Genomic DNA, 23,067 nt, shown 5'->3' on the forward strand with positions numbered 1-23,067 from the left:
GAGCCCGTGTGAAGGGAGGGAACTGGCCGCGGGGACAGCGGCCTGACGATTTCCATGACTACGGGCCCCAGAAGCCCTTGCAGTGGAGCATGCGCGATGTGAACAATGGGGCCTGAAGGTGGGGGTCCGGGAGCAGCTTAGTACAAACACGTTGCCTGGAGGCAGGGCGAGGCCGCTGCAGTCGGGTCCCAGCGCTGCCCCCCAAGTGTGACCCTGCGGCTCCGGCCTTATGGAGCAGCGGCCTGAGCGCAAGGTACGATCCCCGCGTTCCGCCGGCAGGGCCGGGCGGCCCGTCGGGCCTGGGGGTCCCTGGTCGGCGGGGAGCGAGGGGCGTGACCCCGGGCAGCCTGACCCTCCGCCAGCCCCCAGGACAGCGCTTCGGCCCCTGCCCGCCGCGGCTGCAGCGCCAGGGACCTGCCGCCAAGCGGTGCGGGGAGGAGACGTGCTGCGCGCCGCCCAGGGCCTCCCTGCTACTCCTCCGCGGCCGAGGCGGTGGGGGTAGGAACGGGCTGCGGCCGCTCCCTGCTTTGGAAACCCCGCTTCGCTCAGGCGGCCGCGAAGGAGCTTGTGTGTGAAAGCTGTTGTGTACAAGTGCTTTTGCCATCTCAGCTGTGCTCACTCCAGCATGTTTCCGTCCCCCCGCGAGAAACAAGTCTGGGCGGGCCTCGACTCGTTACACTCTCCTTGAGCTGCTCTCTCTGTGAACGTGTTGCATCAATGCGTTATGCTTTCTATGTGAATAACTTCTGAGTTCGTAGGATGTGGCTACAGCTACTGCTAGTAGAGAGGGTCATTTCAGGCAGGGACGGGAGCCTCAGATCTGAGAGAGTCTCTTCCTCGTACCCCTCCTCCCATGTTCTACTCCCTTCTTGTTCTCTGCCTTTTCTGCAAGGAGGCAGCAGGAACTTGCCTATTGAGTGTTTGGGATTTTCTTTGCTCCCACCTTGCCTCGGCTAACCTTCCTTGGGACCAAAGCAGAAAGTAGCTGACTGGAATCAAATTAGATAGAGAACTTTGTGTCAATTTTTGTTACAAAGTTGCTCTGGGGAACTCTCATCGGATGTGCTAATGACCACATGCAAGACAGCAAAATGATATTCATTCATAGTAGACTAAAGATACCTTGTGGGGGTGTAAATATACCCATAGGCTTGGCTCCCCCTCTGTAAGGCTCAGTGCCTACCCTCAGTGGGAATTGGATTCCATGCTGGTCTCTGTGTGCCTTCATTGCAGAATTAACCTGAGCTCTTACTCAATTGTTGTTGTTAGTGTGACTTCTGTCAACAAACTCGCACAAAGCTCCCTGAATTTGGTGCTTTCAGTCTGAGCTAAATTGGTCCAGGTGGGGCTATGGACTATAATCTGAGTGCTGCTTATATTGAGGCTTGTAACCTGCCCGCTTTACAGTGTGGATATTGGCTAAAGGACTGGAGTGCCACTGCTGATAGTCCTCCAGTGCCTTCCCACAATTCCCCATATATCCAGGAGCATTAGCGAGTTCTCTTACAACTCTAGGAGAGAACTATAAAGCAGGTCTGGTTACTGAAGCACTAAGAACCATGAGTTAGTTATGACCCCAAAATCTCTAACACCTTACACTAGTGTGAATGCAGCAGCTCAACTATGGCTTTGCAATTGTGACAGCCATCACCCACAGTAGACCAACCAAGTGATAAGACACAGTCACCCAAGTTAATATTTCAGAGGCTTTGTCTACACTAGCACTTTTGTTTGTGAGGGAAAAAAACACCCCTGACCGAGATAAGTTTCACCAACAAAAGCACCAGTGTTTACAGCTCTTTGTCAGTGGGAAATGCTCTCCTGCCAGCATAGCTACCGCCACTCATTGGGGATGGTTTAATTAAGCTGGCGGAAGAGCTCTCTTCTGCTGGCATAGAGCGGCTGCATGTGAGACCTTACAGCAGTGCAGCTGTAATAGTACGGCTGTGCTACTGTGAGGTCCGTAGCATAGACATAGAGAAGAGATGCTCTGACTTTCTTTTGATGTGGTATGGGTATATCTCCTCCCCCACACCTGTTCCCTGAATTCCACACCCTTTGTTTTATAGGCTCCATGCCTCAAATTGAGGTAGAGGGAGTGGTGGTGGCACACACCCAAACACCACCTTCTCGTGGAGTAAAAATATCACAGCAGACTGTGCTCATATTCATGATTTGATTGCTGATCAAAACATGTAAGAGAGGAACAGTGAAGTAGTTAATGTTAATATCTATCAGATGGCATCTGAATTAAAGTCCTGTTGAGGTGAACGGGGCAGTTCACGACTCTTAGCAATTCTGTCAGGCTTACTGAAAATATGGATAGACATAGCTGTATTTTACACTTTGTTCACTTTAAGAAGGTTATCTTTTTCAAATCTAATCTTACATTCAGGAACACAAGGTAGCTTCAAAAACAAACAACTGCATTTGGGTAAAAATCAGCATCCTGGCTTGCTTTCTTTGCTCTCTGCATTTGTTCTTGAAGAGGTCAACATCTTCAAAATTCAGCTTAGTGTATACTTAAGTTTGACTGCATAACTATGTTGGTAAAAAGTGTCTTTTTTTTTTTTTTTGTTAGCAACATGGTTATGCTGGTGTAAATTCTAGTGTAGATGCAGTTGTAGTGCTATAAAAGTGCTTATATGTTAATATAACTAAGCCTACACTATGGTGCTTTTGCCATTTTAACTATGCGGACATAGTTAAAGCAACAAAACATTTGTGTAGACCAAGCCTCAGATTTTTACTCCTTCCCTTTATCACAGTGAATTTATTGGAAGACAACCTCAGCATTCTTCTTAAAGAGTTTGCAGAGAAAAAAGTGTCACTTTGTATTCCTACAATTCTTAGCATAACCACAATAAAAGAAGGGCATCATTCCTTTTGACTTTTACTTTCCATTCCTGGAGTCCAAAATGCTAGGAGAAAGGATCTCTCTTTTTCTGCATACTTTTAGAAGATCAGATATGTGGGTCTTCTTAGCAGAGAGTTGTTTCATCATGTTTCTCTACCTTGCAACCTTCATCTCTATCAGACCAGTTCCCTTGAACCAAACTTTTAGGGATCTACTTGAGGTACATTGTAGTCCACAGGAAATTCGGAATCTGAGGCTGATCCTTGCCCTAAAGTGGCTGAACCAATTTGTAAAATATCAGTAGGTCTAGCTAGAATTTTGAGAATTCACTGTAGTGGTAGCTGCCTGATGTTTTCAGTGGGTCAGCAACATTTCCAATAGACTTCTGTCTCAGACTTTCACTAAGAAAATGGTGATAAAAGCAGATACTCTGACAGGAGGGTCCTCTCTAATCATCTTTCTCTCACTCTGCCTGTTTTGTCTATTTAGATTGTTAGCAATTGCTAACAATTGCTGTGGTTGGGCTTCTAGGTGCTACTTCAATGCAAATAGTAATTTGTGACCTCTTTAGTCTCTGAATTTCCAGGAGATACCCTCTACGAGCAGTTTTGAACCTTTCTTTAAAAGTACCTAGTCACTTCTCACCCTCAATGTTTCTCTCAGGCCTTGTCTACACCACAAAGTTGCAGCGCTGGTGAGGGGGTTACAGCGCTGCAACTTAGGAGGTGTACACACCTGCAGAGCATTACCAGCGCTGCAACTCCCTGTTTGCAGTGCTGGCCGTACACCCGGTCGAACCTCGGGTGTAGAGGATCCAGCGCTGGTGATCCAGTGCTGGTCATCAGGTGTAGACACTCACCAGCGTTTTTCTTGACCTCCGTGGAATAAGCAGGTATCCCAGCATACCTGAGGAAGCCTCTCTGGTAATCAAGCAGGTCTCCTTCCCCGCGGTGTGCTCTCGCATTCCCCGAACCCCCCTGCAAGCAGGTCTCCTTCCCCGCGGTGTGCTCTCGCGTTCCCCGAACCCCCCCCGCAAGCAGGTCTCCTTCCCTGTGGTTTGCTCTCGCGTTCCCCGAACCCCCCTGCAAACCGCGGGGAAGGAGACCTGCTTGCAGGGGGGTTCGGGGAACACCGGAGCAAACCGCGGGGAAGGAGACCTGCTTCCCCACGGTTTGCTCTTGCGTTCCCCGAACCCCCCTGCAAGCAGGTCTCCTTCCCCGCAGTTTGCTCTCGCGTTCCCCGAACCCCCCTGCAAACCGCCCAACAGCGCTGCAGTGTGGCCACATCTAACACCACTTGCAGTGCTGGTTGCTGTAAGTGTGGCCACCCTGCAGCGCTGGCCCTATACAGCTGTACTAATACAGCTGTAACAACCAGCGCTGCAAAACTGTAGATGTAGACATACCCTCAGTTCTCACAAATTATGCCTCATCACACCTGCCCATTTCATGATCCCTCACAAGAACACAGTTCAGTTCATGGTGCACTGACAATTCCAGAGGTGAAGTTTCTTCTGTTGTGGAGCAAAATGGTATTGTAAAATGCTTTAGGTAAGTCCTATGTTATTTGTGGAGACTTGAAAGGGGAAATACCACTTGGCCCAGCTATTCTTGTCATCCTATTGCTCTGCCATCTGATGTTGCCCAAAAACTGATCTTGTTCATGAGTAAAAGTTAAAGAAACAATTAAAAACAGAGTTGTACAAGTGTACTGGTGATTGTCATCAGTTATCAGAAATAATGCTTATCAGTAGTCTCTTTCCAGACTGTAAGGAAAAATGGAAGAATTAGTGAGATGGTTGAGGACACATAAAATATCATAGTTTCTAGATTATATTTATTTAGATTTTTTTTATTATGTAACCCCTTTGGGGTTTAGAGAGCCTGGCCTCTTTACATCTTTTTCCCAGGGGGGAGGGAGAGGAGTTTCTCTCCTTTTTTCTTAATCTCTCCCTCCCCCCTGGGAAAAAGATTTAAAGGGGCCATGCTCTGTAAACCCCAAAGGGGTTACAATTATAGCCCTGTTCCTACAGTGACTTCAGATGTCTTTTTCCAACAGAGGGTGGTGAGAGAAAAAAAGTTCAAAGATGCTGTTTGATGGATCTTGTCTCCAGCATGTGCCAGTTGATCATCTGTCTGCTTTCCTTAAGAATGTCTAGATTTCTTATTTACTCCATTAGATATCTTTTTCTCTTTTTTTCTTTCTTCTCTTTATGAAGCAGAAGGAATTATGCATTGAAGTACTGCCCTTAGCAATTAGAGACCTTTTTTTTTATCTTATCTCCCGGAATCCAATATGCTTTTGGAGGATACAGTGGTCATAATATCTGCAGTCCCATCCCCATTACTTTGCTCTGTTCTCCAGTTATAAGTGGCTGACTTAGGATTTGAAAAATTCCCTTGCCAACTGAGCATTAGTGCTTTTCAGAGGTCTAAGCAATGGATTTAGAAATTTAATTTTAAAGTGAATCATAATCATGGTGGTTGTAAAGATAATCCAGCAAAAGTAAACATGCAGTGTTGTCATCCTGAGTCTGCAGACAGCTCCAGTATCTCTGCTGCCGCTCATAGCATTCCCAGCCATAATGATATAGTTCTGCTCAGTTTCATGCTATTTTTGCAGCTCTAACTAGCAACGCTTACACTAACCAGAAACGTGTCAGTCATGTTAAAGCTATGAACGACAAAGGTAGGCACTGAAGTAGTCATGGGGGATGGAAGGAAGACCAGTTTTCATAATGAGAAATATGTTTCTTGGCAATTTGTGACCAAATGAAGGCGGTAAGGATATGTTGCTGTGCACAGAGTAGCGTATCTGAGCTAACTTGAATCCAGCTAGCACAAGTAACAATACAAGTGAAGAGAGTGCAGTGTGGGCATTAGAGCAGGCTTACAAGCCAAGTACATACTCAGGTTCTGCACCAGGCTTGTACTACCTGCGCTGAAGCCCCGACTGCCATGATGGCTTCTGAACCATTGTGGAATATCCACATTTTAGCTGAAGAAGAAATTGTTTAGTGATTTGGATGCAGAGGAAGTACATTGAAACCAAAGGCCTCCCTTGAAAGCGGTAGAGCAGGATCTGTATGTTCAGATGAAGGTGATGTCACTGTAGTTATTCATGGCAGATGTTGCTAAAGGGCCCTTCTGTTTTACTATATTCCAGATAGACCTGAGGATTTCTGGTCTTTGAACATGGTAATATTCCAAACATCTATAAAACATTAAAGTGCTAAGTCTGTTACAATTACAGCTTGATGGGAAAAGTTAAAGGCTTGGCTAATGTTATATTCCTTTAGCAAAAGTATAGAGTTCCATATTTTGAAGTAACTATGAAAAATTGTTTTAAAAATGAAATTAAGACAACTTAAAAAAAAAATCGCTACCTTTTAGCCAAGGCTTGCTTGCTTAAGTTTTAGCTCAAAGAGGACTTACTGCTCAGTTAACAACCCCCAAACCAAAAATGTATAAAGCAAATTTTGGACTATATTGAACCTCCAATAATTGGCCATAAATCCAAATCAGACATTTAAAAGGCCATTTGTTGGTTTATGGATCTAGTCTCCTATTCATCTATTTCATAGGTAGTTTTTACTTAACACATGGGAAGAGTACAAACAGCCCGGGGACCTGTTGAAGGAAAAGGCAGTAACCAATTTTTCTGAAAGTTGTATTTTTTTAATACAATATAATGTGGTAAGGGGACACAAATACAATGCTAATAGTTGCAATACATTCTGAAGTTGAAGTGTAATTCTGTAAAAATGCAATAGAGGGCAGAATAGAACTTCTAAAAAAGAGAGCCCAGCATAGCTGCTCAGTATTACAGAGCAGGGATACTGAGTGGTTACTATGGAGTTGGAATTAGCACCTTCCAATAAAAAAGTAATCAAAGCAGTGACTGCAGTAGGGTGCAGAAATATAACAGCTGGAAAGAGCTATAAAGCGTTTTGTATGTTGTATTTGTTTTAAGAAGCTGTAGAGATTTAATTTAGTGTGGTGTTAAAAGGTAGAACTGAGTACAATGTAAAACTTCAGATCTCTGACTCTTGTCAAAGTAAAGGCAGGGGTGGGAGTATTTCTGTCACTTCTAGTTAGATGCAGATTAGCTAAACTGCACATCATTTTAAAGAGTAATTGAAATGCTTTTTAAGTACAAACCTACTGTTTAACATCCCACGTCTTTCACTGAATACACAGATATAAAATACAGCTCTTCTACTTATATACTTTCTAATACTTTTTTCCAAAGTTCTGTCACTAATGCTTGAAGATCTTTAAGAAAAGCTGTTCACTATTCTACTTAAGGTCTGTTTACACTATAAATACTGCTTTGTCAATAGACTCAGTTACAACAGTGAATATTAAAATCTAGATATAGACTTAACTTGTCCAAGGCTTTATTATGGTTCTGTGATCTAGCTAGATCCCATCTATCTGCATATTTAAACTATGTTGTGACCAAGCAAGGCAAGGTTAGATACAATAATGTAAAAATGTTGGTGACTAGCCTCTGCTAGTGCTAGTACCACTGGAGCTGCACCAATGTAGCACAGTGGTGGGAGATTTAGAAGTGCCAGTGAAGACACGGCCACATGTGGAAATACCACAGAGAATAAGCCCTTGTCTACGCTACAGAGTTTTGTTGACAAGTTTCTGCTGACATATAGCCACTACTTTAATTAAACCACTGTTGTATGTCCACAGTAGCATGTCTTGGCAGAGTGCATTCACACTAGCAGCTCTTGCATCAACAGAGCAGTGCACTGTGGGTAACTATCCCACTGTGCAACTGGCAACAGGGTGCTTTGGGAAGGGTTTGCAGTGCCTCCTGTGGCAGGTACAGCGTCAGGTGATGTACTTTTCTCAATCCCATTGTTCCATGGGCATCCTACTAGATTTGTAGCTACTTTTCAACTGAAGCAGGAGTGGGGTGGAGAGGACGAATGTGTGACGGAGTGTATGTGGGGGGGGGAGAGACCGTGTGTGTGTTGGGGGATTGGAGTGGGGGAGTGAATATGAGAGAGAGTGATTGTCTTCATTGGGGCAGAGTGAGTGTGTCATGTTGGCATGCTGTGTCTTTAACTTCAGACAGCAACCCGAAGCAACCAGTCCTAAGGTGGTGGAGGGGAACATCCTCCACACATCAGTTCCCACCTCCCTCCTTGGTTCTGCACAGCGCACCAGTCCACTCCTTCCTCCCTCCCTCAGCAGTAGCCTGCCTGCCACTCTTCTGGTGCTGAAGAGAGCAGGATTCCACATTAATTATTTGCTCATTACTGTTGGAACAGAGCAGCATGCCGAGCTGTCAGAGCTTCCCGGAGCTTTGAAAGGAGAAGGGCACATGCTTGTGTAGCTGTGTGCAGGGCAGCTGAGTTCAAAACAGTGAGCAGAGACGTCTCTCACGGTTAGCATTGTGGGATACTGGGGGACTCCTGTTATGGCAACGTAACAAATCATCAAAGTAGATGCTGCCATTCGTTACTTTAACTTTGCTTCAAAAAGCATTATGCCTCTCATTGAGGTGGTTTTATTTTGTTGGCAAAATAGGAGCATTTTGCCCCCAAAAAGTAGCATTCCAGTGTGTAACCGTCACTGTTTTGCCAGCAAAAGCTGCCTTTTGCTGACAAAACTGTGTGGTATAGACAAGGCTAAAGATCATGGCACAGTATCCTTCACTGCTGCTGGAATGTGCAACAGTTTCCTACTGAATGTGGTTCACATTACAGACATTTCCTAACTTTATGGTTAACATACCAACATCTTAAAAAATTGGTGTTCTATCAATTCACTTCTTGGCAAGCTCATGTGCTACAGTTTGGGGACCCTATGCAAGAATGTATGACTGTACCAGGTATGTCCAGCTGCCTTGGACAAACACAGTTGCTGGATTTTCCTAGTTAAATCACTTGGCAGAATAGTCAACACTGTCACATTTAAGGATATAGATTAATACCCTGTTAAAGACTCACTGATAGTTCATGGAAAAAAGAGGGAAAACATTGTATTGAAGAAAATGCTTTTAAAGGTGGAAGGGAGGAACTAATTACTCGTCCCATTTCTGTAGAGGGATATTTACAAGAAAAACTGGATGTCTCTTTTGTTGGCGGAAGTGGTGGTGGTATAATTCTGCTGGCAATAAGCCGCAGAAAGGGATGAATTTAAGTTCTTTAAGATCTTGTTTTCATGTTAGCCTTAAGCTGTTTTGTCGAAAATATTGTATTAGAAGAAGTCTTCCTAAACAATATTGAACACTTCCGTGGGGCACCACTAGACTTTTCAAATGAATGTGGGGAAGTCACATCTTAAACTTTTGTTTCCTATGATCCTAGGTCTGCATGCAAAGTAAGGCTGGAAAGTTAAAGTGTTTGGAGATTTTTAAGAACAGGTTAGACGATGGGAATTTCACAGCCTCCTTTGGAAGCCTATTCCAAAGCTTAACAATCCATATAGTTAAAAAGTTTTTCCTAACATCTAACCTATGGTGCAAATCTCCCTTGGTGCAGATCAGGCTGATTACTTCTTGTCTTGTCTTCATTGGATGTGGAGGACAATTGATCACTGCTCTATTTCTAACAATCCTTAACATATTTGAAGACTTCTCAGGTCTTTTCTCAAGACTAAACATACCCAGTTTAACTTTTCTTTATGGATCACGTTTCCTAACGCTTTTATTTTTGTTGCCGTCCAGTTTGTCTACATCTTTCCTAAAGTGTGGTGCCTACGACTGGACACAGCACTCCAGCTGAGGCCTCGCCATTGCTGAGTAGAGTGGGACACTGAGCTCCAATCTTATATATGACACCCCTGTTAATGCATACCAGATGTATTTTTCCCAACTATACATACTGTTTGCTCATAATTGGTTTGTGATCCATAAAACCCCACAGATCCTTTGAAGCAGTAATACTGCCTACTAGTTATTCCCCTTTTTTGTCTGTGCATTTGCTTTTGCTTCCTATATGTAGTACTGTGCTTTTGAAATTATGTAATTGTTGATTTCAGACTAATTCTCCATTTTGTCTAGGTCATTTTGAATTCTAATCCGGTCTTCCAAAGTGCTTGCAACTCTATCATCTGCAAATTTTATAAGGATATAATACACTCCGTTATCCAAGTCATTCATGAAAATATTGAATAGTACCGGATTCTGCAGGACCCCATCAATAACTACTGTGAGTGCAGACTTTTAACTGGTTGTACACCCATCTTACAGTAAAGGTAACCTATAAAGCAGTGGTTCTCAAAAACGGGTTTTTTTTCCCAGGGACCACTTGAAAATTGCTGAGGGTCTCGGCAGACCACTTAATGATCTTTCCAAATGTTGCTTGTACCATTAGCTAACTCTTGTAAAGCACTTCGGATAAAAGCGGTATATTTTTTTAAGAAAAGCTTAATCTTTTTTTCTTCTACAAATAAAAACACACAACTCATATTTTCATATCAGTAGTTTTACTTTTCAGATGTGATGGATGTGCCCTCTCTCCCCCACAGTGGCAGCCCCTGAGCTGGGGCTGGGAAGGAGGAGTGTCTCTCCCCACCACAGGAGGTGCCGAGGAAGGACTCTGGGGTCAGAGACCCTCGACACTGGCGTTCCCCAGCGCTGAACACGGCACGGGATCAATCTCAGGACCGCTCACCTTCTTCCGTTGTGAAGAAGCAGCACAGGGAGACTGATAGAGGGCACTCCCATTCCCACACACAGGAATGTGAACCCAAGGGAGAGAGACCGCACCTCCTTTCCAGTCAGCGACTGGCACCGTCAACTCTGGGCCCATGGGAGGGACTGCTGAGTTCAGTGCCACTGGAGGAGACGCAGGTGGAGGATTTGGACCTCCCTTCCACACTCAAGACTTACAAGGTAGTACAGGACCTGATAACGTTGACAGGCTTGCACTCCCCCAACCACGGTGTCTCAGCACCGGTCCTGAGTCCCCAAATGACTCAGAGACCACCGGTGAAGTTCAGGGGCAAGCAAGCTATGACTCGGCAACTATCTGTTACCCCGGCAACGATCCCTGGCACCTACAGGCATGGCTCTGCCATGGTCCCTGCACATGGACTCATTGGAATCCGCATCGGACACAGACTCGGGTGTGCCGGAGAAGCCGACATAATAGCCGCTGGCACTCCCAGTCAGCAGGGATGACCCAAACCTTTCCTCTGGTACCATGGCCACCGCAATGGCTTAGATGCTGACCCAGTGGCCCTTTTGGACCCCATAGGCTTACCACCAGTCCCAGGGGTCCACCTCTGTACACTCCTTTTCCCTCGCATCTGAGAGAAGGACTGCGTCTGGGGCCAGGGATATCTCCCGGGCATCAGCCAGCATCATGATTGGTACCACACCCGGCACCGACAACAGACCCAGCACCGTGCCTGGCATCATGGCTTCACTTAGTACCACGGACGGTACCACCGCTGCTACCAGGGCCAGGGCGGAGCCGCAGCATTTTGAGGAGCTGGACAGGCAGAAGAACCTCTCCCATATTCCAGGCTCCGCCTCATCGTTTCCAAATGAGATGATGGCGCCCCCCCCTTCCTGACAGCAGAGCTCACCTTGAACTTCTAAGGCAGATTGCTCAGAACCACGGGGTACAGATGGAGAAGTTGACCGAGGTGTCAGACCCAGTGGTAGACATTTTATCCTCAGCATGACCCACCAGGGTGACTCTTCAAGAGAACACACAAACCCTGTGGCCCATCCTCTCTGGCTCCTACAGCTAAGGGAGTCAAGAGAAGTACTTTGTACCCTCCAAGGGCTAGGAATACTTGTTTACCCACCCCACACCGGACTCGGTAGTGGCAGCTGTTAACACGAGGGAAAGGCAAGGACCTACCCCTTGAGCTAAAGCTACAAAGAAGCGGACCTCTTTGGGAGGAAGATGTACTTCACCAGAGGGCTCCAGCTTCGGATTGCAAACCAGCAGGCGATCCTTATCCAATATAACTTCAAGTCTCTAACTTCTCGGACATTGTCCCACTGGATTCTAAGCTGGAATTCTCAGTTCTTGTGGATGAGGGTAAGACAATTGCCAGGACGTTGCTGCAAGTGGCATTAGACTGAGCAGACTCTGCAATGCAGATGCTGGCTTTGGGCATCGCAGTGCGCTATTCCTCATGTGATGGGTTGGATCACAGAAACCCCCTTGGGGCTGTCAACTGATGTGCCAAGACTACATCTGCCCCTGCTTTCTCTGCCAGCTTGGGATTCCAGAGCCCTGCCTGGATGTGCCAGACACGCTTGCCGGCCACAAACACAGACCCAGGTCTGAAACAGGTCCCACAAACTGCAAGCTTAACAGAAAGCAGCTTAAGAAGTGTTCCTGTCTTTAACAATCAGATGCCCAACTCCCAATGGGGTCCAAACCCCACATCTGTTTTACCATGTATAAAGTTTATACAGGGTAAACTCATAAATTGTTCACTCTCTATAACATTGATAGAGAGAGAGACACAGCTGTTTGTACCCCCCCCCAACCCAAAGTATTAATACATACTCTGGGTTAAATAATAAGTAAAAAGTGATTTTATTAAATATAGAAAGTAAGATTTAAGTGGTTCCAAGCAGTAACAGAACAAAGTAAATTACCAAACAAAATAAAATAAAGCACACAAGTCTGAGCCTAATACAGTAAAAAAACTGAATACAGATAAAATCTCACCCTTAGAGGTGTTCCAGTAAGCTTCCTTTTACAGACTAGTCTTCTAATCTGGGTCCAGCAATCACTCTTACCCCCTGTGGTTACTGCCCTTTGTTCTAGTTTCTTTCAGGTATCCTTTGGGGCTGAGAGGCTGTCTCTCTTGAGCCAGCTGAAGGCAAAATGGAGGGGTCTCCCAGGGGGTTAAATAGACTTTCTCTTGTGGGTGGACACCCCTTCCTCCCCCTATGTAGAATACAGCTACAATAAAATCCAGCTACAAAATGGAGTTTTGGAGTCACATGGGCAAGTCACATGTCCATGCATGACTGAGTTCCTTACCAGCCAAGCCACATTCCTGGGAAAGCTCAGATGTGGATTGGCATCTCCAAGTTCATTGTTGGCTTAAGGGCTTCTTGACTGGGCACTTACTGAGAATGGTCTTTCCTCAGGAAGCTCACCAGCTGCTTCACTGAGGCTATTTAAAATTAAGCAAGCATACAACCAATATTGGTAATTTTGAGTACAACAATGACACATGCATGCAAATAGTATGAATGTATTCAGTAGATCATAACCTTTACAGAGCTATGTTACATGGCATATGTAGTGTAAAACATATTCCAATTATGTCATATATACATTCATAAGCATATCCCATAAAGCATTATGGGGTGCAACTTCACAGCTCATGGCTGCAAGCCTCAGGCCTTCCTGGGGAGGTCCAACAGAATTCAGGATCTACCATTCGAGGGGAGTCACATTATTTTCAGAGAAAACAGACTCGAGACTACACAGTCTGAAAGACTCCTGAGCCACTCTAAGATTGCTGCGTCTGCACACTCCTGCCACCCAGCGTAGATGATTTAAGCCTCAACCCACAACACAACCATACCAGAGGCAGTTTAAGTAGGACCAAAACCATAGGCATCCCAGAAACTAGAACCACCATTGCCAGTCCCCAAATAAGAGAGAGTTTGGGTCATCCAGGCAGCCACTAGGCCCTAGGCAGACATTTTGAGGATGCGCCTGAGGGCGTTATACCAACCTCTCAAGTGGATCTTTCCAGTTTTCGGAACGTCTATCCCATTTCTACTGAGCATGGTCCCAGATCACCCCAGACTGTTGGGTCTTTCACACAATAGAGATAGGATATTCTCTCCAATTTTCCTCAATCTCCTCCCCCACTCTCACCTCCCTTCCCCGTCCCTCTTCAGGGACCCCTCTCAGGAGCAACTTCTCGTCCAGGAGCTACAAACCTTCCTATCACCACGGGCTGTGGAGGAGGTTCAGACGGAGCTCGGGGGGGAAAGGAGTTTTACTCTCTGTGTTTGCTAATACTGAAAGTAAAAGGGGGCCTCGGACCCATCTTGGACCTGCACAATCTCAACAGATTCATGAAAAAACTAAAGTTTTTCAAATGGTCTCTTTTGCCACTATCATCCTGTCCCTGGATCGAGGAGATTGGTATGCGGCCCTCAACTTGAAGCATGCATACTTCCACATTTCCGTAATCCCACCCCACAGGCGCTTCTTAAGGTTTACAGTCAGGAGTTCCCGCTACCAATTCACAGTACTGCCGTTTAGCCTATCATCAGCACCTTGGGTGTTTACCAAATGTATGTCAGTCATGGCTGCTTTTCTGCAGAAAAGACTGATTCAGGTATTTCCTTACCTAGACGACTGGCTAGTCAAGGGCCCGTCCAGAACACAAGTGGATCAACATGTCTCCCTCATAAGATCCATTGGGCCTGCTCCTAAACACTCAAAAGTCAACGCTCACCCCTATTCAGAGAATTGAGTTCATAGGGGCAGTGTAGACTCAGCACAGGCCAGGGCATTCTTACCCAATCCTGCTTTCAGGCTATTCATGATATCAGACAGGACCTCAAACGATTCCCTATAACCACAGTAAGGAGTTGCTTAAAACTCTTAGGTCACATGGCATCTTGCACATATGTTGCACAACATGCGAGGCTCAGACTCGGACCTCTCCCAGCTTGGCTGGCATCGGTGTATCGGCCAAGCAGGCACAGTCTAGACATGGTGGTTACCCTTCCACTGAACGTTCTCATGTCTCTTCACTGGGGGTTCAACCCATACTTGGTATGCACGGTGTCGCGTTTTCCAAATCACATCCATCCCTATATCTGACCACTGATGCCTCAGTCTTGGGGTGGAGGGCACACCTAAGGAAGCACAGAACTCAAGGCTTCTGGTCTCAGGAGGGACTGATGCTTCACATCAATGTAAGGGAGCTCAGGGCAGTCCAGCTGGCATGTCAGGCCTCTCAGCCTCTCCTGGAGGGCAAGTGCGTAGCGGTACTGACAGACAATACAACAGCAACGTTTTATATCAACAGATGGGAGAGCACGCTCCTCTCCCCTGTGTCAGGAAGCCTTCAAGCTCTGGGAGTTCTGCATAGCACTCCATACTTTTGGAAGTTTCCTATCTTCCAGGGTCACAGAATGAACTAGCAGACCACCTCAGCAGATCTTTCCGCAACCATGAGTGGTCCAGATGTGATAAACAATATCTTCCATCAGTGAGGAGTTCCCCAGATTGATCTGTTCGCCACAAGGGGCAACAGAAAGTGCCTACAATTCTGCTCCTTCCTAAACCATAGCCCAGGTTTGTTGGCAGACATGTTTCTTCTCCCATGGAAGGGCTATCTCTTTTACAGGTTCCCTCCTATACCACTGGTTCACAAGGTCCTCCTCAAGATCTGGACCAATGGAACTGCGGTGCTCCTGGTGGCACTGACCTGGCCACAGCAGCATTGGTATACCATGCTGCTGGAGCTATCAGTGGACACTCCAATCACTCTACCGCTAGTTCCGGACCTCATCACTCAACATCACAGAAGGTTTCAACACCCTAGTCTCGAGTCTCTCCACCTCATGACTTGGAAGCTGCATAGCTGAACCCACTAGCGTTTACATGCCCAGACCCCATGAGGGAGGTTCTTCTGGGTAGCGGAAAGCCTTCAACTATAGCGACTTACCTAGCCAAGTGGAATAGATTTGCAATTTGGCGCTCAGAGTTGTATCCCTCCAACACAATTCTCAGTCCCCTTTATCTCCTAAAATTGAAACAGCATAACTTGTCTTGCTCCTTGATAAAGGTTCACCTGGCTGCCATCTCAGCTTTTCACCCAAGAGAGTATGGACGCATCATCTTCACTGACAAAACAGTGCAGCAGTTCCTCAAGTGGTTAGACAGATTATATCCTCATATTCACCAGTCCACTGCCGCTTAGGACCTTAACTTGGTACTCTCGAGGCTGAAGGGGGAGGGAGGGGGCTGTTCAAGCCCCTAGCTATATGCTCACTCCTTTACCTTTCCTACAAGGTGGCCTTTTCCTACAAGGCTCTCACATCTGACCCTCCATATACCATTTTCTACAAAGATAAGGTGCAACTGTGACCCCACCTGGCATTCCTCTCGAATATGGTCTTGAGTTTCCGTGCCAATCAAGACATACTCCTTCTGGTCTTTATCCCAAAATGCCATGCCAATAGCCACGAGCAGGGGCTTCATTCCCTGGATGTGCGGCGTGCATTGGCTTTTTATATTAAACAAATTAAGCTATTCCATAAGTTGAACCAGCTGTTTGTTGCTATAGCAGAAAGGATGAAAGACCTCCCAGTGTCCACACAGAGGATATCGTTGTGGATCACATCCTGTATCCGGGTTTGTTACGACCTCGCTACGGTCCAGCCTCCAGTCCGATTGCACACTCCACTAGAGCTCAGGTGTCTTCAGCAGCCTTCCAGGCCCAGGTACCGATCCAGGAGATATGCAGAGTGGCTGTGTGGTCTTCAGTCCACACCTTCACATCACATTACACTATCACCCAGCATGCCGGGGATGATACAGTGTTTGGCAGGGCTGTGTTGCAATCAGCAATTCCATAAACTCTGACCCCACCCCTAGATAAGGCTTGGGAGTCACCTAATTGGAATTGATATGAGCAAGCACTCGAAGAAAAAGTGGTTACTCACCTTCTCATAACTGTTGTTCTTCGAGATGTGTTGCTCATGTCCATTCCAAACCCACCCGCCTTCCCCTCTGTCGGCATATCCGGCAAGAAGGAACTGGAGAGGCGGAAAGTCGGCAGGGCCCTATATGCAGCGCCATGAAGATGCAATTCCAGGGGGCTCCAGAGCCGACCCAATGGGTGCTACCAAGGGAAAAACCTTCCAGCGAACTGTGAATGTGGCGCGCACACACACACCTAATTGAAAGGATATGAGCAACACTTACGAGAAGGTGAGTAACCGTTTGGTTTTTTTAAGTTCACACTTGGTCCTTCCAGCCCCTTCCACCCACCCCGCCCTCCCCCAATCAAATTATTCATGTTTTAAGTTGCCCTGGGTTGAAAAAATCACTTAGTCACAGCTTTCCCTAACATCAGTTCCTAATAAAATCAATTCACAAGTCTTTTCTACATTGTATACACTTCATTTATTAAATTACATTACTTTCATTTTCTTTCTCTATACCATGCTGTCTAAGTACAAGCACAGGGATTCCCGGGCTCATAGGGGCATTAGATAGAGGCATCCTCTCTAGCAGGTCATAACATCTCAGAAGTCTCCTCACTTCCCATCGATTGATGAGGCTCTCTCCCTTGCTCTCAGATGTGAAAAACACAGCAAGCATCTATGATACAAGACAGATATCTCTCAGAAGCCTCTGGCCTTGTCATGAGATACATTAACCTTTCTTTCAGTCTTCCAAATGCTCCGTAGTCATTCTGCAGCTACTCAGGTTATGGTTAAACAGTTCTTTCTCCTATCCATGTGTTTAGGAAAAGGCTTCATAAGCTAGAGAAGCAGAAAGTAAACCTGTTCTCCCTGACAACTGACTGGAAACCTGGCACCATACATGTTTATAGTAGTTTTGGGAGCAAAAGTTCCATTTTTCATTGCCTAAACCAGAGGTGAGTTTCTACATATCCTGGCATCAGAGAGGCCTGTGTCCATCAATGGCCTCTATATGGGATCCCCAAAGGTTCAAAAGCCATCAGTAACCTTCTGTGCATCGCCAAGCTTAATGACCCAGGACAGCAACACCCTCACAGCCAACAATGTGTATCTCCATGACCAACAACCCTGAAAGTTGATCTACCAACCAGACTAGTCAGTTACTGACTGGTAGCAGCTGGGCATTGCAAGCCTTCAGATGGCAATGATCATATGCTTCTGCACATTGAGTGGGCCTTGTTGGTATTTCACCACTGTAACTCCAGGACGAGCAGCCTTCCGTATCATAAAGTTCTGCAGCCAAACATCCTGGGTCTGCAGCAGCGTTCTGTCCTATCAGTCAGTGATCATTGGCTGAGCCCAGAAGTGGCACTCTACTCTGTGACACCAGCCTAAGAAAATATCATGTAGAAATAACTGCCCAGTTTCATCGTCGTCATCCTTCAATAACTGTTTCTGTACAGTATTGTGGCGGTGGTCGGTCTGTCCTGCCACCGACTTGAGTGGTGGCCAGTACATCGGGAGCATCCTGTTTGTATGCAGGATGGTCAAGCTCACGGTGCTCAGAAATGCTTCCTCCATGCTGCCTGAGAGCAGTTTACAAAATTTGTTTGAAACCAACAGTTTTGAAAATGGTATTGGTTAGTGATAACCAGATGAATTTTGGAATATTATGGAAGGAATCATAGGAGTTTGACCACACGGCCCAGAATTTCAGAAGGTATCCCAAAATCCACCAGGGGAAACAACTTATGATGATTTGATATTAGCAGCAGAACTTTCTTGGGATACCTGCCCAGAATGCTATACACTTTTTAAGAAAAAGCACAATGTTTTGTGGATGCTATGATTCACACAGGGATGTCACAGCTTTTTTAGACAAAGCAGTGTGGACTTACTCCTTTGGTTCAGTTATATCTGTGTATACTACAAAAGTTGAGAAAATGTGTAGACAGTATTCCAATACTAGTGCCCTTTTTTTTTTTTTTTTTAGTTTAGCATATGTCACTTGGGATAAACTTTAAACCCTACTGAAAAAAGCCAATCTCGTACCAGAATAAATGTGTCCACCGGGTAAACCGTTCCTGTGTAGACAACCCTGTGTAGAATGACCAAAAATCCTTTTCCCCTCTTAAATTGCAATCTTGTAATGTCTGTTTCTCTACTTCTCTATTCATCAGAGTCTTCAGTGTACACAAGAATTATATTTCTAGGGTCCAGAAGCTTCTAAGTCTTTCATTATATTATACACCCATAAAGTAGCAAAAAGCACATGCCTAGTTTTTTGTGTGTTCCTGAGACTTCCATTTACATCATGAAGTCTTTCTTAGCAATCTAAAAAACGTTAACTTTGCACCTCAGCTACCAAATACAGAATACAGCCAAAGCTGCTGTTTATATACTTAAAAAAAAAAAAAAAAAAAAAAAAAGCCAAATCTGAAGGGAGACCAGCGATGGACAATTAAATGCCATTGGTTTTTAATGTGGATTTAGACTGTTCATGGGATTTAAAATTCTAAATGCTATCAAAGGCAGATTTGAAAGGTATGAAGGTTGGAAAGGTAAATGGAGCAGCAACTGGCTTAACCAGCATTAACCTAAGTAAAATTAAGCTAGAGGTCTCCATTCAGCTGGGCTATAACATGCTATCGTTATGTAAATGAAAGGAAATAGTTAACATTTCACTTATTGCCCTAAAAGATTTTATTCACAAAAATTGCAAGACATTGCAATCTATGTGTATTTATTTGAAATTATCTCCGTGTGTGTGTGTGTATATGGGAGCTGTCAGTTGGTCCTGTTGAACTTTCAGAAATACTCACCAGACATTGAAAAGGAAAAGTTCATTTGGGTTATATATAGTTAAAAAACGTTAATTGTATTATAATTTTGAGAGATTCTGAATTACAGTATAACTACCAATTCTTCATATTAATCTTCATTCACACACCACTTCTCAGCATAATTCAATAGCAGCATTCCATTGTTGGGTCTGGAATTACTAAAATGTCATTGGTTTAAGAAAAAAACAATAAATTACTTAGTACTAAAATAGTAAAAATTATGTAAATCATTAAAACTAAACTCCATTATCAGTACATTCTTTGTCCAGTATCGCTATAGTTTTGTTTTCCTCATTCTAACAAAGAGCACCATACAGTCATTAGAGCAAATTAGTGAGGTTATAATATATTTTTGTTGGCTAAAAGTATCACTGTTACACACAAAGCAGTAGAATAAGCACACTTTTTTCAGAATATTAAATATATGCGCATTAAGATGATTTGGATGCCACTAGGAAATAGCTGCAAAACTTTTCAGTTTCTTGTGTATCTTTAGTTGCTAACTGGTTTAGTATAATACATTTTTATTCTTCTTATCCTTGAAAGTATCCTCAGATTTTAAAGTCACATTGAAGAAGTTGAAAATTAATCTTTTGAAATACAATTATTATGGCCATTCTTAATTTAGAAAAATCAACTTTTTCCTTGTTTGCTTTCCCTAGGAACTATAGCCAGGTCTCATCAGTCATCAAAATGCAAAGGAATTTAATACAGACTGTGTTTCAGCTGGCACATCGGACATGTTTGGTACCACATCGCACTGGTTTCCTTCAGCACTTAAAAGGAAAACCAGTTTTGCCTCAGACTGGATGCAAAGTGATTTTGGCACTGGGCCCTGAAAAACAGTGTCTCCATGCATCTGCTGCACTCTGTCTCTCAAAGGAAGGAAAGTCACTGGGTGTATTTTCATCCCAACCAGAAGGCACTCACCACAAAGAACAAAAGGAAGAAAACCCTTTGAAACCAGCTAGTGATATACCCCAGGGGAAGCCTGTAGAATCAAGTTCTTTAGAGCCTGATCCATTACAAGACAAATCAATTAGTCTCTTTCAGAGGTTCAAGAGAACTTTTAAACAGTATGGAAAAGTTATGATTCCACTGCATCTGTTGACTTCCAGTGTATGGTTTGGATCCTTTTACTATGCAGCCATGAAGTAAGTTACTGATTTGTAACAAGGTCATTATTGCTTTTAATCTGAGACAGATATATACAAGAACATCTGCAATGTAGATCTTATTAGTGTCAGAAATTACCCAACTTACTCCATCAGCAAAAGGAGTTTCCATGTCTTACTAGACCCAAGATTGTTAATGAAAGGGAATAGACCTCATATCAATGTGTTGTTTATGTACTATTTAACTTGCTACAGTTTGTCTATACAAAATACTTCTATCTTCATTTGGAAGGAATGTAATTGTCACCAAAATAAAACAATGCACACATTATAGGTGCCGGCTTCCTGCGGGCTCAGGGGGTGCTCATTCACCCCAGGTCCTGCTCTCCCCCATCTTTCTCCCAAGTCCCCACCCTGCCTCTTTCCGCTCATTTCCGTCTCCTTCCCAACACCACCTGCCCACGGCGAAACAGCTAATTGCATCGGGCGGGAGGTGCTGGAAGGGAGGGGGAGGAGTTGATCAGTGGGGCACCCAGCGGATGGGAGGCCTGGGGGGTGGGGGAGCACCATCCCTGGAGCACCCACTGAATCGGTGCCTATATTACGCATGATCTTACACACACACACACAATGGCATCTGCTTCCAGTCTCTGCTGTGTGGCAAAAATGGTGGCTTGTCCTCCCCTCTCTGAAATAATAGTAAAGGGAGGTGAAATCCGCTGTAGGCCTGACCCCTCTCCCTTCTGGTTTTCCTCCCCTATGTAGGTAGAAGAAACTTAGGAGCGTGCTCTACTATAGGCCAAACCTTCTTTTGAATTTAAATTTGTTTGTGGGGGTTGAAATTTGAATGATAGAGTTCATAGGTTAAAAAATATATATACCATAGTTGCTTTTCAGGCTGTCTCAACCATAGAGTGTACCAGGTAGGTTGTCACCTCTTTAAGTTGAAGGAGTTAGGAGGTGGAAGAGGTAGGAGAAAAGGTGGTAGCAAGGTGCTTTCTTGTCTTTGGTATCTGCTACCTTTTTTTATTCAATAAAATTATTTTTACTTTGCCTCTGCCTGTAACACCACCATTAGAAGATACAGGAGTGATCTAATTGCTCAATATCTTTCTTTTCGCCCTTCCTCTCACTTTGGCTTAGAACTTTTTTCTTTGATTCTTCCAAACAAGCATATGCAGAACTCCCTGTATGGTTGCACTGTCCGCTGAGCCAAAAGGCCAGCCATTTCACATGGTACCTTTTTAATGTACAGTAACTCCTCACTTAAAGTCATCCCGGTTATTGTTGTTTTGTTGCTGATCAATTAGGGAATATGCTCGTTCAAAGTTGTGCAGTGCTCCCTTATAACATCGTTTGGCAGCCGCTTGCTTTGTCCACTGCTTGCAGGAAAAGCAGCCTGTTGGAGTTAGCTGGCGGGGGCTTGGAACCAGGGTGGACCAGCAGCTCCCCTAAGTTCCCTATGTAGCAGCCGCCCAGCAGGCTATCAATTACTCGCAGTTCAGCTGTCCCTCCCCCCCGCACTGTCATGTGCTGCTCCTGCCCTCTGCCTTGGAGCTGCTTCCAGGAGCCTCCTGCTTGCTATGTGGCATGGGGAGGGCGCTAATGTCAGGGTGTCCCCCTCCCCCCTGCTTCTGCACCCCACTTACCACATCTCCCTGGGGGGGTGGTAACGACAGGACAAGGCTCAGGATGAGGGAGCTTCCTTGGGAGCAGCTGCTGTCTCAACTTGCTGATCTAATTAACAAGGCAGTTTACTTTGAGTGGGATCAGCGTACTTAAAGGGGCAATACTCATTTCTCTCTCTCACACAGGGTTTGTGTATCTGTCTGCCATGCTATCTCCCCTCCCTCCATTTGTGCTGCCTTGTAGAATGTGAGGCTACATTAACAACAATCGGTTAACCCTTGAGGACTCAGCCGAAAGCTAGTTCATCATTTAGCACTAAAGCATTCCCTGGGAAATATCCCACCCTCTGACTTCATCACCTCAATCAAGCTTCACAACCATCATCGCAGTGTACAGTATTAAATTGTTTGTTTAAAACATATACTGCGCATGTGTGTGTGTATGTTTACATAAATATAAATAAAAATAGTCTTTTGTCTGGTGAAAAAAATTTCCCTGGAACCTAACCCAATATTTACATTATTTTTTGGGGGGAAATTGGATTCGCTTAACATTGTTTCACTTAAAGTCACATTTTTCAGGAACATAACTACAACGTTAAGCGAGGAGTTACTGTAGTTCCCTCCCACCCCCCTATCTTTGTGTTCAGAAGGTTTTTGTGAGAGGGAGCCTTTGATGACTTCCTTGTTCTTTTACTATCTCCTTTATCTTTAATCCTATAGAAAGTATTGGGAACCAAAGCTTCCAGTTTCAGTAGGTGTTTGGTGGTCTAGGCTATGCCCATTAGTAGAAGCTCTCTGAAGAAAATGTCATTCGCTCCTGTTCCTCCCAAGAAACTATTTTTATCACTGAGATTAGTTGTCATCTCTCTCCCCATGCTTCTCCAGAACAATGTGGTGGATGAAAATGTATTGTATTATGATGCTTTGTTTCTGGGGTTTTATTTAAATTAATCCTTTTCTTTTTTGGACCCTCACGAAGGCACTGGGAGTGT

General features: G+C 44.8%; 1 protein-coding gene across 4 annotated transcripts in view; it reads left to right on the plus strand.

Moving 5' to 3' along the window:
* Positions 1–14: 14 nt before the first annotated feature.
* Positions 15–23,067, plus strand: part of FAM210A (family with sequence similarity 210 member A) — a 30,118-nt gene continuing 7,065 nt past the window's right edge. Inside the window, exons 1-2 of one of the 4 annotated variants that reach the window (XM_030552686.1) lie at positions 15–253; positions 19,992–20,483. In XM_030552686.1, the coding sequence (XP_030408546.1) occupies positions 20,023–20,483 (461 nt within the window). In that variant the 5' untranslated portion in view covers positions 15–253; positions 19,992–20,022. Of the gene's footprint in view, positions 254–9,926; positions 10,078–17,322; positions 17,443–19,991; positions 20,484–23,067 lie in introns of those variants that run through there. The other 3 variants (XM_030552687.1, XM_030552685.1, XM_030552688.1) reach the window with 3 other exon arrangements.

This window comes from Gopherus evgoodei, chromosome 2 (genome assembly GCF_007399415.2).
Source record: "Gopherus evgoodei ecotype Sinaloan lineage chromosome 2, rGopEvg1_v1.p, whole genome shotgun sequence".
In the NCBI taxonomy this organism is placed as follows: domain Eukaryota; kingdom Metazoa; phylum Chordata; order Testudines; family Testudinidae; genus Gopherus; species Gopherus evgoodei.